General features: G+C 30.9%; 1 protein-coding gene and 1 long non-coding RNA gene across 2 annotated transcripts in view; one reads left to right on the top strand and one right to left on the bottom strand.

Annotated features, from left to right (window-relative positions):
• LOC136842911 (uncharacterized) overlaps positions 1 to 17,500 on the bottom strand; it is a 177,075-nt gene that overhangs the window by 88,696 nt on the left and 70,879 nt on the right. The window lies entirely within an intron of this gene.
• LOC136843036 (leucine-rich repeats and immunoglobulin-like domains protein 1) overlaps positions 1 to 17,500 on the top strand; it is a 130,713-nt gene that overhangs the window by 56,769 nt on the left and 56,444 nt on the right. Inside the window, exon 2 of the mRNA XM_067111026.1 lies at positions 16,529 to 16,695. Coding sequence (XP_066967127.1) covers positions 16,529 to 16,695 — 167 coding nt within the window. The remainder of the gene's footprint in view (positions 1 to 16,528; positions 16,696 to 17,500) is intronic.

Genomic DNA, 17,500 nt, shown 5'->3' with positions numbered 1-17,500 from the left:
AAAAAGGTGCTATTTTCGTTTGAAGAAATAATGTTTTTTTTTTTACAAATGAGTGCAATGGGAGAATAATCCCTTATGCCTATTACCTTAGGAATCATAATTAAATAACCGTAAATTTTACTAACGAGTGCAATAGGAGACTCAGACCCAATTATAACCACCGGCATAAGAACACAAACCAGGATATAGGCAGACCGTGCACCTCACGTGGTGCACTGTAGGCATTACTTAAACGTTCTTTGCAGCGTTCCTTCCTTAGGCCCCTAGCTGCAACCCCTTTCATTTATTTTACTACACCTCCGTTCATATTCTCTTTCTTCCATCTTGCTTTTAATTTCCCATTCAGCACTGAATGACCTCAACATAGATCCCAGCCCTTGGCTTTGACCTTTGACCTGAGTTTCGCATTTCGTTCATTTACACCCAGATGGAACCCAGCCGATTGAAACTTCCGCCAAACTTTAGGAAATTATCGTTTTTTAACCTAATTAGCGCCACGGGGGCGTTTTCCCGCCAGCCCACTAGCTTAAGAAACGCAGCCTGGAACCTCCAGACGTAGATTCGAACAACCGAATTCTCTAAAACTCGGCCGCGTTCATCTTCATTTGCATCCTGTTAATACGGCTGTTTAGCGATTATTGCCGGACATCCGTTACGGCGCGATAATTTGCACAAAGTGCCCGATAATTTTCACAAACTGCGCGATAATTTCCAGGGACGCCAGATGTTCAATTATGCAAATAAGGCGTTTTGTTGTTGCTCGAGGCCTCCTCGAAACTGCGGCCTGAGGTATCACTCCGGCTTCGTCCGCGTGGAAGCGACGATTGCGTTCGCATTCTGTTTTACATTTTTCTTCTTTAGCAATTTACATAATGGGATGATTAAGTTTTTTACGTGAGAGCTAAATGATTAACAAAAATAGAAATTTTTTTTAGCAATTTACATAATGGGATGATTACGTTTTTTACGTGAGAGCTAAATGATTAACAAAAATAGAATTTTTTTTAGCAATTTACATAATGGGATGATTACGTTTTTTATTACGTACGATCTAAATGATTAACAAAAATAGGAAGTTTTGTTAGCAATTTACATAATGGGATGATTACGTTTTTTACGTGAGATCTAAATGATTAACAAAAATAGAAATTTTTTTAGCAATTTACATAATGGGATGATTAAGTTTTTTACGTACGATCTAAATGATTAACAAAAATAGAAATTTTTTTAGCAATTTACATAATGGGATGATTAAGTTTTTACGTACGATCTAAATGATTAACAAAAATAGAATTTTTTTAGCAATTTACATAATGGGATGATTAAGTTTTTACGTACGATCTAAATGATTAACAAAAATAGAATTTTTTTAGCAATTTACATAATGGGATGATTAAGTTTTTTACGTACGATCTAAATGATTAACAAAAATAGAAAATTTTTTAGCAATTTACATAATGGGATGATTAAGTTTTTACGTGAGAGATCTAAATGATTAACAAAAATAGAAATTTTTTTTTAGCAATTTACATAATGGGATGATTAAGTTTTTTTACGTACGATCTAAATGATTAACAAAAATAGAAAGTTTTTTTAGCAATTTACATAATTGGGATCTAAATGATTAAGAATTTTTTTAGCAATTTACATAAAGGGATGATTAAGTTTTTACGTACGATCTAAATGATTAACAAAAATAGAATTTTTTTAGCAATTTACATAATGGGATGATTAAGTTTTTACGTACGATCTAAATGATTAACAAAAATAGAATTTTTTTAGCAATTTACATAATGGGATGATTAAGTTTTTTTACGTACGATCTAAATGATTAACAAAAATAGAAATTTTTTTTAGCAATTTACATAATGGGATGATTAAGTTTTTTTACGTACGATCTAAATGATTAACAAAAATAGAAATTTTTTTTAGCAATTTACATAATGGGATGATTAAGTTTTTTACGTACGATCTAAATGATTAACAAAAATAGAATTTTTTTTTAGCAATTTACATAATGGGATGATTAAGTTTTTTTACGTACGATCTAAATGATTAACAAAAATAGAAATTTTTTTAGCAAAATGGGATGATTAAGTTTTTTTATTACGATCTAAATGATTAACAAAAATAGAAATTTTTTTAGCAATTTACATAATGGGATGATTAAGTTTTTTACGTACGATCTAAATGATTAACAAAAATAGAATTTTTTTTAGCAATTTACATAATGGGATGATTAAGTTTTTTACGTACGATCTAAATGATTAACAAAAATAGAATTTTTTTAGCAATTTACATAATGGGATGATTAAGTTTTTTACGTACGATCTAAATGATTAACAAAAATAGAATTTTTTTAGCAATTTTATAATGGGATGATTAAGTTTTTACGTACGATCTAAATGATTAACAAAAAATAGAATTTTTTTAGCAATTTACATAAAGGGATGATTAAGTTTTTTACGTACGATCTAAATGATTAACAAAAATAGAATTTTTTTTTAGCAATTTACATAATGGGATGATTAAGTTTTTTACGTACGATCTAAATGATTAACAAAAATAGAAATTTTTTTTAGCAATTTACATAATGGGATGATTAAGTTTTTACGTACGATCTAAATGATTAACAAAAATAGAATTTTTTTAGCAATTTACATAAAGGGATGATTAAGTTTTTTACGTACGATCTAAATGATTAACAAAAATAGAATTTTTTTAGCAATTTACATAATGGGATGATTAAGTTTTTACGTACGATCTAAATGATTAACAAAAATAGAATTTTTTTTAGCAATTTACATAATGGGATGATTAAGTTTTTTACGTACGATCTAAATGATTAACAAAAATAGAATTTTTTTAGCAATTTACATAATGGGATGATTAAGTTTTTTACGTACGATCTAAATGATTAACAAAAATAGAATTTTTTTTTAGCAATTTACATAATGGGATGATTAAGTTTTTACGTACGATCTAAATGATTAACAAAAATAGAATTTTTTTAGCAATTTACATAATGGGATGATTACGTTTTTACGTGAGATCTAAATGATTAACAAAAATAGAATTTTTTTAGCAATTTACATAATGGGATGATTACGTTTTTTACGTACGATCTAAATGATTAACAAAAATAGAAATTTTTTTAGCAATTTACATAATGGGATGATTAAGTTTTTTACGTACGATCTAAATGATTAACAAAAATAGAATTTTTTTTTAGCAATTTACATAATGGGATGATTAAGTTTTTTACGTACGATCTAAATGATTAACAAAAATAGAATTTTTTTTTAGCAATTTACATAATGGGATGATTAAGTTTTTTACGTACGATCTAAATGATTAACAAAAAATAGAAGTTTTTTTAGCAATTTACATAATGGGATGATTAAGTTTTTTTACGTACGATCTAAATGATTAACAAAAATAGAATTTTTTTAGCAATTTACATAATGGGATGATTAAGATTTTTACGTACGATCTAAATGATTAACAAAAATAGAAAGTTTTTTTAGCAATTTACATAATGGGATGATTACGTTTTTTACGTGAGATCTAAATGATTAACAAAAATAGAAAGTTTTTTTAGCAATTTACATAATGGGATGATTAAGTTTTTACGTACGATCTAAATGATTAACAAAAATAGAATTTTTTTTTAGCAATTTACATAATGGGATGATTAAGTTTTTTACGTACGATCTAAATGATTAACAAAATAGAAAGTTTTGTTAGCAATTTACATAATGGGATGATTAAGTTTTTTTTTACGTACGATCTAAACGATTAACAAAAATAGGAAGTTTTGTTAGCAATTTACATAATGGGATGATTAAGTTTTTTTTTACGTACGATCTAAATGATTAACAAAAATAGAAATTTTTGTTAGCAATTTACATAATGGGATGATTAAGTTTTTTACGTACGATCTAAATGATTAACAAAAATAGGAAGTTTTGTTAGCAATTTACATAATGGGATGATTAAGTTTTTTTTACGTACGATCTAAATGATTAACAAAAATAGGAAGTTTTGTTAGCAATTTACATAATGGGATGATTACGTTTTTTACGTACGATCTAAATGATTAACAAAAATAGGAAATTTTGTTAGCAATTTACATAATGGGATGATTAAGTTTTTTACGTACGATCTAAATGATTAACAAAAATAGGAAGTTTTGTTAGCAATTTACATAATGGGATGATTAAGTTTTTTTACGTACGATCTAAATGATTAACAAAAATAGAAAGTTTTTCAGCAATTTACATAATGGGATGATTACGTTTTTTTACGTGAGAGTTAAATAATTAACAAAAATAGATATTTTTTTTAGCAATTTACATAATGGGATGATTAAGTTTTTTTTTTACGTACGATCTAAATGATTAACAAAAATAGAAAGTTTTTTTAGCAATTTACATGATGGGATGATTAAGTTTTTTTTACGTACGATCTAAATGATTAACAAAAATAGGAAGTTTTGTTAGCAATTTACATAATGGGATGATTACGTTTTTTACGTGAGATCTAAATGATTAACAAAAATAGAAAGTTTTTTTAGCAATTTACATAATGGGATGATTAAGTTTTTTTTACGTACGATCTAAATGATTAACAAAAATAGGAAGTTTTGTTAGCAATTTACACGATGGGATGATTAAGTTTTTTTACGTACGATCTAAATGATTAACAAAAATAGGAAGTTTTGTTAGCAATTTACATAATGGGATGATTAAGTTTTTTACGTACGATATAAATGATTAACAAAAATAGGAAGATTTGTTAGCAATTTACATAATGGGATGATTAAGTTTTTTACGTACGATCTAAATGATTAACAAAAATAGGAAGTGTTTCTAGCAATTTACAAAATGGGATGATTATTTTACGTTATTTACAATAGTAAGACCTAAGTGATTGGCAAAAATGAAAGGTTTTTTATTTAGCAACTTACATAATGGGATGATTATTTTACATATAATGGAATGATTATTTTACATTATTTTACGAAAGACCAAAATGATTCACAAAGTTATGTTTTTTTAGCAATTTACATAATAGGATGATTATTTTACTTAAGTTCTCAATGATTTACAAAAATATATGTTTTTTTAGCCATTTACATAATGGGATGATTATTTTGCATTATTTTGCCAAAGGCTAAAATGATTAATAATAATAATAATAATAATAATAATAATAATAATAATAATAATAATAATAATAATAATAATTACAAGTCAATGGCCCGTGTGGGCTTGTTCCATATAAATAGGGTTCATCTTCTGAATAATAATAATAATAATAATAATAATAATAATAATAATAATAATAATAATAATAATAATAATAATAATAATAATAATGCTGTATTAAATGAAATAGTAACTGACTATTGCACCTGAAATTAGTTATGCGGAAATCCCCCCCCCCCCGGTTTGTTGGAGGCGTTTAATTTTATAAAAAAAAAAAAAGAGAAATACCTGTCCCTTTAATTATACCCAATTCATAACTCCTGTGTCCTGCCCAGTCAACCGGGGCACTATAGTGTGTAGATATGACTGGGTTTACATTGCGTGTAATATACGCATTCATCGGAGGCTGGCAGTGAAATATACAATGCTACAATTCTCGGTAAATTGTTTTCACTATTTTTTTATTAGGTTTACTGATGACTGACACTTTGCCAAAACAATTCCCGTTAAAGGGATTAACATAACTCGATTCGGGTGGTGTACAATCTGCGTCGTATATCAAGTTTGAATTTTTAACTTTTTTTTTTTTTTTTTTTACTTTTTTTTGAAATTGCAAATGTGGGATGCATTTGTCAGATGATGAATATATTGTCAGTTTTGACGGGTAATGAGCTGGCTTTGTGGTGTATGTGTGCATGCAGGAATAATCAGTCATATAAACTCACGTATTGAATGAGTATGTGTGTATGTATGTGCGTGTGTGTATGGTATAGCCTATATATATATATATATATATATATATATATATATATATATATATATATATATATATATATATATATATATATATATATGTATATATATATATATATATGTGTGTGTGTGTGTGTATATATGTCTATATGTAATATATAGCAATATATATATATCTATAAAAATATATATATATATATATATATATATATATATATATATATATATATATATATATATATATATATATTATATATATATATATTTGTATATATATTACATATATATGTATATATATATACATATACATACACTATATACATACACAGACACTCATTCAATACATAGGTTTATATGACTGATTATTATATACAAATACATCACAAAGACAGCTCATTACCCGTCAAAACCGACAATATATTCATCATCTGACAAATGCATCCCACATTTGCAATTCCAAACGATCATCGCATTACACACAAAAAAATAAAAATAAAAACTAAAAAAAAATAAAGTTAAAAATTCAAACCTGGTTTACGACGCAGATTGTACACCACCCGAATCGAGTTATGTTAATCTCTTGAACGGGAATTGTTTTGGCAAATTGTCAGCCATCGGTAAACCTAATAAAATAAAATAGTTAAAACTATTTACTGAGAATTGTACCGTTGTATATTTCATTGGCAGCTTCCGATGAATGCGTATATTACGCGCAATGTAAACCCAGTCATATATACGCACTATAATGCCCCGGCTGACTGGGCAGGACACAGGAGTTATGAATTGGGTATAATTAAAGGGACGGGTATTTCTTTTATATAAAATTAAACTACCCCAACAAACGGGGTGGGGATGAATTTCAACGTAACTAATTTCAGGTGCAATTGTCAGTTACTGTGTCATATTATATATCACCCTTTTTATTATTATTATTATTATTATTATTATTATTATTATTATTATTATTATTATTATTATTATTCAAAAGATAAACCCCAATTCATATTGAACAAGCCCGCCAAACGGGCGACTGACTTGAAATTCAAGCTTCCAAAGAATATCAAAGGGCAGATCCTTTGATAAAAATTCGCTGACAAGTCGATCCTGAACGAAAATACCAAAGTTTATAAACAAAGCGGGCATTTTCGATTTTCGTACATACCCACCAGATAAAAAACAGGAGGCCATCTGACCTTACAGATCAGAAAAAAAGGGGGGTCAAAAAAAGGTCAATCCACGCCGCCACCCAACGCGACCAAGATCGCTCGAGGGAGAAAAAAAAGAAGAAGAAAAATAACACAATGCTATTTCCTCGATGCTATCCTGAGCGGTTCCCGCTGGAATTGCTAAAGGCTAGATAACAGAGTGCTGACACGGCCGGGCCTAAATGGTGTCTTCTATTCCACCCCCCGGGCCTCTACCACCATTTTTGGGGGTTGAAAGAGCAACGGCCATTTTACAATGGCCAGGCTAATGACGTCGTTGGCGACTGGACTCTTAAAAAGGCCTGTTTATTATAGGACGGAAAGAGATAGATCGCTCGTCTCTTTTTCAAGCTGGAGTTATGTTGCTGCATAAAACGCTGGATGAAGTTCTCTGTGCTTGGACAAGCACGTTTTAATCTTTCCATGGTTGATTGAGTTCGTGTGAAACAGAGAAGCGAAAGATATTCCGTTTCGCTCGTTTAATTAATCTCTTTTTTTTCCTCTTCGGATAACTGAGCTCTTCTTTTTTTTTGTATTTCCTGTTATCTTTTTGTTTGTTTTGTTAATTTCTCGGTTTTTTATCTTCTGATAACTGATCTCTTCTTTCTGTATTTCCTATCGTCTTCTGTTACTCCTTTCAAATGAACACCGTAATATTCTTTGAAAATTTGAATTTAAGGTCAATGGCCCCTGCAGTGGTTTTGTTCCATATAAAAAGGGATTTATCTTCTGAATAATAATAATAATAATAATAATAATAATAATAATAATAATAATAATAATAATAATAATAATAATAATAATAATAATGTTCAATTTATTAACAGTATCAAGTGTTAAAACATTATTAAGAGCTACTAAAGTCATAAGAATAACTAAGAATATTAATTTATATTTACATATTCTTTGCTCGAATAAGTACTTCGATCAATCATTAAGTTTTTTTCAAAGTTACGCAATTTGATATATAATGTTACGCAACAATTCCTTGCCTCGAAAAACAAATTCTGGAAATCAGCTGATACTCGTTCAAACATTTAAAAAAAATGTTTAATTAACTCCTTTCAACAGACAGATATATATTACCATTCATACACAACACAGTTTAATAACATTTTAACACTAGATACTGTTAATCAATTCAACATTTGGACCCCAAACCACTCAATATGCAAGAAAACTTGACGCGAAATACGGAAACGGGAAATCTGCATATTCATATATCACTTCCTGCCGACTACAGACTCCGCCCAATAGCTCATCTGTCCAGAGATTCAGACATCTCTTTTGAGAGAGTTATGTCTCTCTATCACTTTAAAATCAAGACTTTTATTGGACTCCTTTTCCCCGTGTTTATTCGACGGTATAATGCGCGCTTCTTCCTGTCTTGAATATTTTTTTTTTCCAGAGATACGGTTCTGAATGCCAAACGCGAGGGAGGGGAAAATTCCGGGTTGTGAAGAAGAAGAAGAAGAAGAAGAAGAAGAAGAAGAAGAAGGAGATAAAGAAAGAGAGAGAAGAAGAAGAAGAAGAAGAAGAAGAGAGAGAGAGAGAGAGAGAGAGAGAGAGAGAGAGAGAGAGAGAGAGAGAGAAGAAGAAGAAGAAGAAGAAGAAGAAGAAGAAGAAGAGAGAAGAGAGAGAGAGAGAGAGAGAGAGAGAGAGAGAGAGAGAGAGAGAGAGAGAGAGAGAGAGAACAAGAAGAAGAAGAAGAAAAAGAAGAAGAAGAAGAAGAAGAAGCTAGAGTGAAAAATTTAAAAACGATTCTAATCCTGAGAGAAAGGAATATTATTATTATTATTATTATTATATTATTATTATTATTATTATTATTATTATTATTATTATTATTATTATTCGGAAGATGAACCCTCATTCATATGGAACAAGCCCACCGCAGGGGCCACTGACCTGAAATTCAAGCTCCCAAAAAATGTTATTTTATTCATTTGAGTAACAGAAAGAAGAAATGCAGAGAGAAGAAGATAAGAGGAAAAAAGAAGGAAATCAATAAATAAATAGATAAAAAATACATAAAGAAGAAATCAGTTACTAGAAGAAAAAAAAGAAGATAAATTGACAAATCAATAAATAACCAGAAAACAAGAAACACAGAAAGAAGGAATCGGTTTTTAGAAAAGAGAAAAAAAAAGATAAAGAAATTTCTTTCGCATATCTGTTTTTCGTTAACCCAATCAACCCTGAAACGTCTAATGATGTTTATCGTCGAGTTAAACGAAACAAGTATTAGGAGAAGGATAATACTGATTAAATATTAGGAGAAGTAAAATACAGCTTATATTTAGGAGAAGGATAATACTGATTAAATATTAGGATATGTAAAACACAGCTTATATTTTAGGAGAAGTATAATACTGATTATATTTTAGGAGAAGTATAATACTGATTAAATATTAGGAGAAGTATAATACTGATTAAATATTAGGAGAAGTATAATACTGATTAAATATTAGGAGAAGTGTAATACTGATTAAATATTAGAAGTATAATAATGATTAAATATTAGAAGTATACTACTGATTAAATATTAGGAGAAGTATAATACTGATTAAATATTAGGAGAAGTATAATACTGATTAAATATTAGGAGAAGTAAAATACTGATTAAATATTAGGAGAAGTGTAAAACTGATTAAATATTAGAAGTATAATACTGATTAAATATTAGGAGATGTATAATACTGATTAAATATTAGGAGAAGTATAATACTGATTAAATATTAGGAGAAGTATAATACTGATTAAATATTAGAAGAAGTATAATACTGATTAAATATTAGAAGTATAATACTGATGAAATATTAGGAGAAGTATAATACTGATTAAATATTAGGAGAAGTATAATACTGATTAAATATTAGGAGAAGTATAATACTGATGAAATATTAGGAGAAGTATAATACTGATGAAATATTAGGAGAAGTATAATACTGATTAAATATTAGGAGAAGTATAATACTGATGAAATATTAGGAGAAGTATAATACTGATGAAATATTAGGAGAAGTATAATACTGATTAAATATTAGGAGAAGTATAATACTGATTAAATATTAGGAGAAGTATAATACTGATTAAATATTAGGAGAAGTATAATACTGATGAAATATTAGGAGAAGTATAATACTGATTAAATATTAGGAGAAGTATAATACTGATGAAATATTAGAGAAGTATAATACTGATGAAATATTAGGAGAAGTATAATACTGATTAAATATTAGGAGAAGTATAATACTGATGAAATATTAGGAGAAGTATAATACTGATGAAATATTAGGAGAAGTATAATACTGATGAAATATTAGGAGAAGTATAATACTGATTAAATATTAGGAGAAGTATAATACTGTTTAAATATTATTTTTAGAAGTATAATACTGATGAAATATTTGAAGGACTTTGATTTACTGATTAAATAGCCTCGATCGGAGAAGTATAATACTGATTAAATATTAGGAGAAGTATAATACTGATTAAATATTAGGAGAAGTATAATACTGATTAAATATTAGGAGAAGTATAATACTGATTAAATATTAGAGAAGTATAATACTGATTAAATATTTAGAAGTATAACACTGATGAAATATTAGAAGTATACTACTGATTAAATATTAGGAGAAGTATAATACTGATTAAATATTAGAAGTATAATACTGATTAAATATTAGGAGAAGTATAATACTGATTAAATATTAGGGAAGTGTAATACTGATTACATATTATGGGAAACATAATATAGATTAAATATTAGAAGTATAATACTGATTAAATATTAGGAGAAGTATAATACAGATTAAATATCAAAAGCATAATACTGATTAAATATTAAGACAAATATAAAACTGATTAAATATTACGACAAGTATAATAATGATTAAATACTAGGAGAAATATAATACTGACTAAATATTAAAGTATAATACTGATTAAATAGCAGGAGAGTTATAATAATGATTAAATATTAGAAGATATATAATATTGATTAAATAGTGGGAGAAATATAATACTGATTAAATAATAGAAGTATAATACTGATTAAATATTTGGAGAAGTTTAACACTGATTAAATACTAGGAGAAATAAAATACTGATTTAATCAGTATTACACTTTCAGAACGCTGTGAAAATTCATATTAAATTCCGAGGAGTAATGTAATATCGTTGGACTAGGATCTAGATTGTCATTTTAATTATAAAATGTATAAAAATATTTTCCTCAGAAGTATAATTACCAATTAAATATCAAAGTTTAATTAATTTTCTAGGTTAAATATATAATCGACAAGTTAATGAAGGTTTTCGAAACAATACGAGAATTAAAATAAAAATTATTAAAAACTTTGTACAGATTTTTTTTTTCAGAAACCTCGGTAATTATATAGTTTGAAAATGAGATTTTTCACGCAAGAGGCATTTTAAAATCGTAAATTGGTCAGTCACAGCTTTGAAAATATTAAACAACAGATAATCTGTTAAAGAATACTTTATTAAGGAGTGAAAATCTGGCCTCACTACAAAGAAAAAATTCAAGGCAACGTGATTCACTTATTGTAAGCACGATGCACTTACAAATTCAAGTGTGACGGACACTTATGGCGAGACAGGTGCACTTCTTACGTCACATATCAGGTTAGGTCTTTCTCATGATGTTTATTTCTTAACTGTCAGCCAGTTAGTCATCACAAATTGGAACTTCAGAGGATGTTCATGAGGAGATGCAATCATTTGCCCTAATACAATTCTCTTGCACTTTAATCATTTTTAATTTTATAAAATTTATTAATTTTTAATTTTTCCTAATAACCAATCTCTTCTTTTGTATTTCCCATTACCTTCTGTCACTTGTTTCTCGGTTTAACCCACAATTTTGAAGGTTGAATTTCAAGTATGGGTCCCTTTGCAGTTGTTCCATATGAATAGGGTTCATCTTTGAATAACAATAATAATAATAATAATAATAATAAAAATAATAATAATAAAATCATAAAATTTGTAATAATTTTTTTTCAGTGAAACCTGGGCTTTATTCCATATGATTATGAGTATTTTTCTGCATAATAATTTTAAAATCGTAAAATAATAATAACAGCTTTGAAAATATTAAACAACAGATAATAATGTTAAAGAATAATTTATTAAGTCAGTGAAAATTTGTGGGCTTCTTCCAATGAAAGGGGTAATTTTCTGCAATAATAATAATAATAATAATAATAATAATAATAATAATAATAATAATAATAATAATAATAATAATAATAATAATTTCTAGTCAGTGGCCCTTCGGTTACTTGTCACATATCAGGAATAGGGTTCATCTTCTGAATAATGTTTATTAATTAAATAATAATAATAATAATAATAAGTGACTGTTATATGGTTCAAAGCTGAGTTAATTTTCTACTGAGTAAAACAACATCTGTTTCCTGTTATGGCTAAAATAAGTATACATTCTCACGTAAGATCTTCCTTAAGTGCATTTGTTATTAAGATCTTCCTTAAATGCATTTGTTATTACAAGAATCGACTAATATACAGTAACCTGGAATCGCATGAGAGGAAAGATAATAAACCAAAACCGCCCAAAAAAAAAAAAAAACCCAAATTGAGTCTCCTTTCTTCACACAAATTCTGTGTAAGAAAGAAAATAGAAAAATGGGGGAAAAAATGAGAGAAGTCATTAACACGAAAAGGTGGGTTCTCGCTATTAACACGGAAAGGCGAGTTACACCGGACACAAATTCTCCGCAGTTTGTTAACGGCTGGGAAAGGGCGGACTGGAAATTAAGGAATGCGTTTTTACCCGATAAAAGGTTACAGAGTTCAACGGATCTACATAATTTTAGAATTATTTAGAATTCATACAGCGTTTCATAGAATGGAATAGAATACAGTGTTTAGGCCAAAGGTCAGGCAAGCGCTGGGACCAGTTAAGAGGTCATTAAGCGCTGAAAGGGAAATTGAGAGTAGAAAGGTTGATTTAAAGATGTAACAGGAGGAAAACCTCACACTTGCACTATGAAAGGTCTGAAAGGTGTAACAGAAGGAAAACCTCACAGCAGTTGCACTATGAAAGGTCTGAAAGGCGTAACAGAAGGGAAAACCTCACAACAGTTGCACTATAATAGCGGTCTGAAAGGTAATAAGAAGGAGAAACTCACAGCAGTTGCACTTTGAAAGGTCTGAAAGGTGTAACAGAAGGAAAACCTCACAGCAGTTGCACTATGAAAGGTCTGAAAGGCGTAACAGAAGGGAAAACCTCACAACAGTTGCACTATGAGCGGTCTGAAAGGTGTAACAGGAAGAAAACCTCACACCAGTTGCACTATGAAAGGTCTGAAAGGTGTAACAGAAGGAGAAACTCACAGCAGTTGCACTTTGAAAGGTCTGAAAGGTGTAACAGGAAGAAAATCACACCAGTTGCACTATGAAAGGTCTGAAAGGTGTAACAGAAGGAGAAACTCACAGCAGTTGCACTTTGAAAGGTCTGAAAGGTGTAACAGAAGGAGAAACTCACAGCAGTTGCACTTTGAAAGGTCTGAAAGGTGTAACAGGAAGAAAAACCACACCAGTTGCACTATGAAAAAAAAGGTGTAACAGAAGGAGAAACTCACAGCAGTTGCACTTTGAAAGGTCTGAAAGGTGTAACAGGAAGAAAAACACCAGTTGCACTAAAAAGGTCTGGAAAGGAAACAGAAGGAGAAACTCACAGCAGTTGCACTTTGAAAGGTCTGAAAGGTGTAACAGGAAGAAAACCTCACACCAGTTGCACTATGAAAGGTCTGAAAGGTGTAACAGAAGGAGAAACTCACAGCAGTTTTTGAAAGGTCTGAAAGGTGTAACAGGAAGAAAACCTCACACCAGTTGACTGAAAGGTCTGAAAGGTGTAACAGAAGGTTTTTACAGCAGTTGCATATGAAAGGTCTGAAAGGCGTAACAGAAGGGAAAACCTCACAACAGTTGCACTATGAGCGGTCTGAAAGGTGTAACAGGAAGAAAACCTCACACCAGTTTCACTATGAAATGTGTAACAGAAGGAGAAACTCACAGCAGTTGTGTTTGAAAGGTCTGAAAGGTGTAACAGAAGGAAAAAAGCAGCAGTTGCACTATGAAAGGTCTGAAAGGCGTAACAGAAGGGAAAACCTCACAACAGTTGCACTATGAGCGGTCTGAAAGGTGTAACAGGAAGAAAACCTCACACCAGTTGCACTATGAAAGGTCTGAAAGGTGTAACAGAAGGAGAAACTCACAGCAGTTGCACTTTGAAAGGTCTGAAAGGTGTAACAGGAAGAAAACCTCACACCAGTTGCACTATGAAAGGTCTGAAAGGTGTAACAGAAGGAGAAACTCACAGCAGTTGCACTTTGAAAGGTCTGAAAGGTGTAACAGAAGGAAAACCTCACAGCAGTTGCACTATGAAAGGTCTGAAAAGTGTAACAGGGGGGAAAACCTCACAGCAGTTGCACTATGAAAGGTCTGAAAGGTGTAACAGGAGGAAAACCTCACACCAGTTGCACTATGAAAGGTCTGAAAGGTGTAACAGAAGGAGAAACTCACAGCAGTTGCACCATGAAAGGCCTGAAAGGTGTAACAGGGGGAAAACTCACAGCTGCACTATAAAACAATTGTTAGAAGAGGGTTGATGAAAGTAAGATGGAAGAAAGAGAATATGAAAGGAGGCTAAGTCAAGGGAATGAAAGAGGTTGCAGCTAGAGGCCTCAGGGAGGAACGCAGCAAAGAACGTCAAGTAATGCCTACAGTGCACCGCATGAGGTGCACTGACGGCACTACCACTCCTACGGAGACCACATTTCATACGATGGGATGATACCGGTACGCAACGGAGGGGGGGGGAGGGGGAGATTATCATCATAGATTATGCAAAAGCAGATTCATTTGTTGTCATTTGATTAAAGCGTTGTTTTTCATGACAGATAATCAAAATGCATTGTCACGTGTAGGGTATCATATTACTGTCTGCGTTCATTATAAATTTTGGATTCTTCATAATTATAATTATTTATATCTATAGTTATTAATTTTGGGTTTTGTTTATATAATATTCAGAGCTATTTTCAATCTTATCCATATTGCATCTCGGTAAACTGAACAATTCCTACTTCTGTAAATTCTACCTGATTTTTAGTTTTCTGTAAAAGAAAACTATTGAGCTGACTTTGTCTGTCCGTCCGCACATTTTTCTGTCCGCAATTTTTCTGTCCGCCCTCAGATCTTAAAAACTACTGAGGCTAGAGTGCTGCAAACTGGTATGTTGATCATCCACCCTCCAATCATCAAACATACCAAAATAGCAGCCCTCTAACCTCAGTAGTTTTGATTTTAATTAAGCTTAAAGTTAGCCATAATCGTGCTTCTGGCAACTATATAGGACAGGCCACCACCGGGCCGTGGTTAAAGTTTCATAGGCCGCGGCTCATAAAACATTACACCGAGACCACCGAAAGATAGATCTATTTTCGGTGGCCCTGATTATACGCTGTACAGAAAACTCGATTGCATTTATTACTTTTTGTTCCAGCTTCGGCGTGTACACTTTTCTCTCATCCACGAATATGTTGAAAAATTCACTTAGGGAACCCTGAAAGTTATTTGTTACGAATATTGCAACACTGGTTGTTCGTTATGTTATGTGTCAAAGAAATATGTATTCGACTTTGTAATGAATTTTGTTGAAATGAAATGGGGTTCATTGTTTATAATTTTTATTTGCAGTTTAAAGTTTGTGTGAAAAATTAGCATTCACTTGTTTTTACTAATAAATTTATATATATATATATATATATATATATATATATATATATATATATATATATATATATGTGTGTGTGTGTGTGTGTGTGTGTGTGTGTGTGTGTATGTAACTGAATAATGAATATGTATATATATATATATATATATATATATATATATATATATATATATATATATATATATATATATATATATATATATATGTATGTATGTATGTATATATATATATATATATATATATATATATTATATATATACTGTATATGCATATTTATATATATACTGTATATGTATATATAATATATGATATATATACATATATATACATAAATAAGGAGAAAATCCACGAAGGAAAGAGAAACAATGGAGTGCTGCAAGGCCTTTCGACTTATCGTCCTTTACTCAGCAGATTGTCTTTATTTATATATATTCATCACGCTCCGTACTTTCGTGATTCAGTTATACATATATGCATACATATGTAGGTATATGTTAAAGTTGAAATTAAAATCACTATGCAAAAACAAAAACCCTCACGCCCACCTCTTCTCTCCTCTTCGCCCACAGTGTTGGTGCACGACAACAAATGGGAGCCCCGCCCACGCCCCTACAAGTACTGGGCCGACCTGCAGAAGGACCCAATCTTCCACCCAGACAACGTCAGGGACGTGGTGGTGGCGAGACACAGCATCGCCTTCATCCCCTGCAAGATCATAGGCCTCGTCGACCACTCGGTGAGCTCCAGAAGAAAGTAGAAAGTGGCAGAGAAAGTAGAGACAGAGTAGCAGAGACAGGAGAAAGTATAAGGTAGTATGTAGCAGAGAAAGTAGGGATAGAGTAGCAGAGACAGGAGAAAGTATAAGGTAGTACGTAGCAGAGAAAGTAGGGATAGAGTGCCAGAGACAGGAGAAAGTATAAGGTAGTACGTAGCAGAGAAAGTAGGGATAGAGTACCAGAGACAGGAGAATGTATAAGGTAGTACGTAGCAGAGAAAGTAGGGATAGAGTACCAGAGACAGGAGAACGTATAAGGTAGTACGTAGCAGAGAAAGTAGGGATAGAGTGCCAGAGACAGGAGAAAGTATAAGGTAGTATGTAGCAGAGAAAGTAGGGATAGAGTGCCAGAGACAGGAGAAAGTATAAGGTAGTATGTAGCAGAGAAAGTAGGGATAGAGTACCAGAGACAGGAGAACGTATAAGGTAGTATGTAGCAGAGAAAGTAGGGATAGAGTAGCAGAGACAGGAGAAAGTATAAGGTAGTATGTAGCAGAGAAAGTAGGGATAGAGTGCCAGAGACAGGAGAAAGTATAAGGTAGTACGTAGCAGAGAAAGTAGGGATAGAGTGCCAGGGACAGGAGAAAGTATAAGGTAGTACGTAGCAGAGAAAGTAGGGATAGAGTACCAGAGACAGGAGAAAGTATAAGGTAGTACGTAGCAGAGAAAGTAGGGATAGAGTAGCAGAGACAGGAGAAAGTATAAGGTAGTACGTAGCAGAGAAAGTAGGGATAGAGTACCAGAGACAGGAGAATGTATAAGGTAG

The sequence above is a fragment of the Macrobrachium rosenbergii genome, chromosome 10, assembly GCF_040412425.1.
Source record: "Macrobrachium rosenbergii isolate ZJJX-2024 chromosome 10, ASM4041242v1, whole genome shotgun sequence".
NCBI classification, from domain to species: Eukaryota; Metazoa; Arthropoda; class Malacostraca; order Decapoda; family Palaemonidae; genus Macrobrachium; species Macrobrachium rosenbergii.
This window is presented reverse-complemented; position numbering and strand designations above follow the sequence as displayed.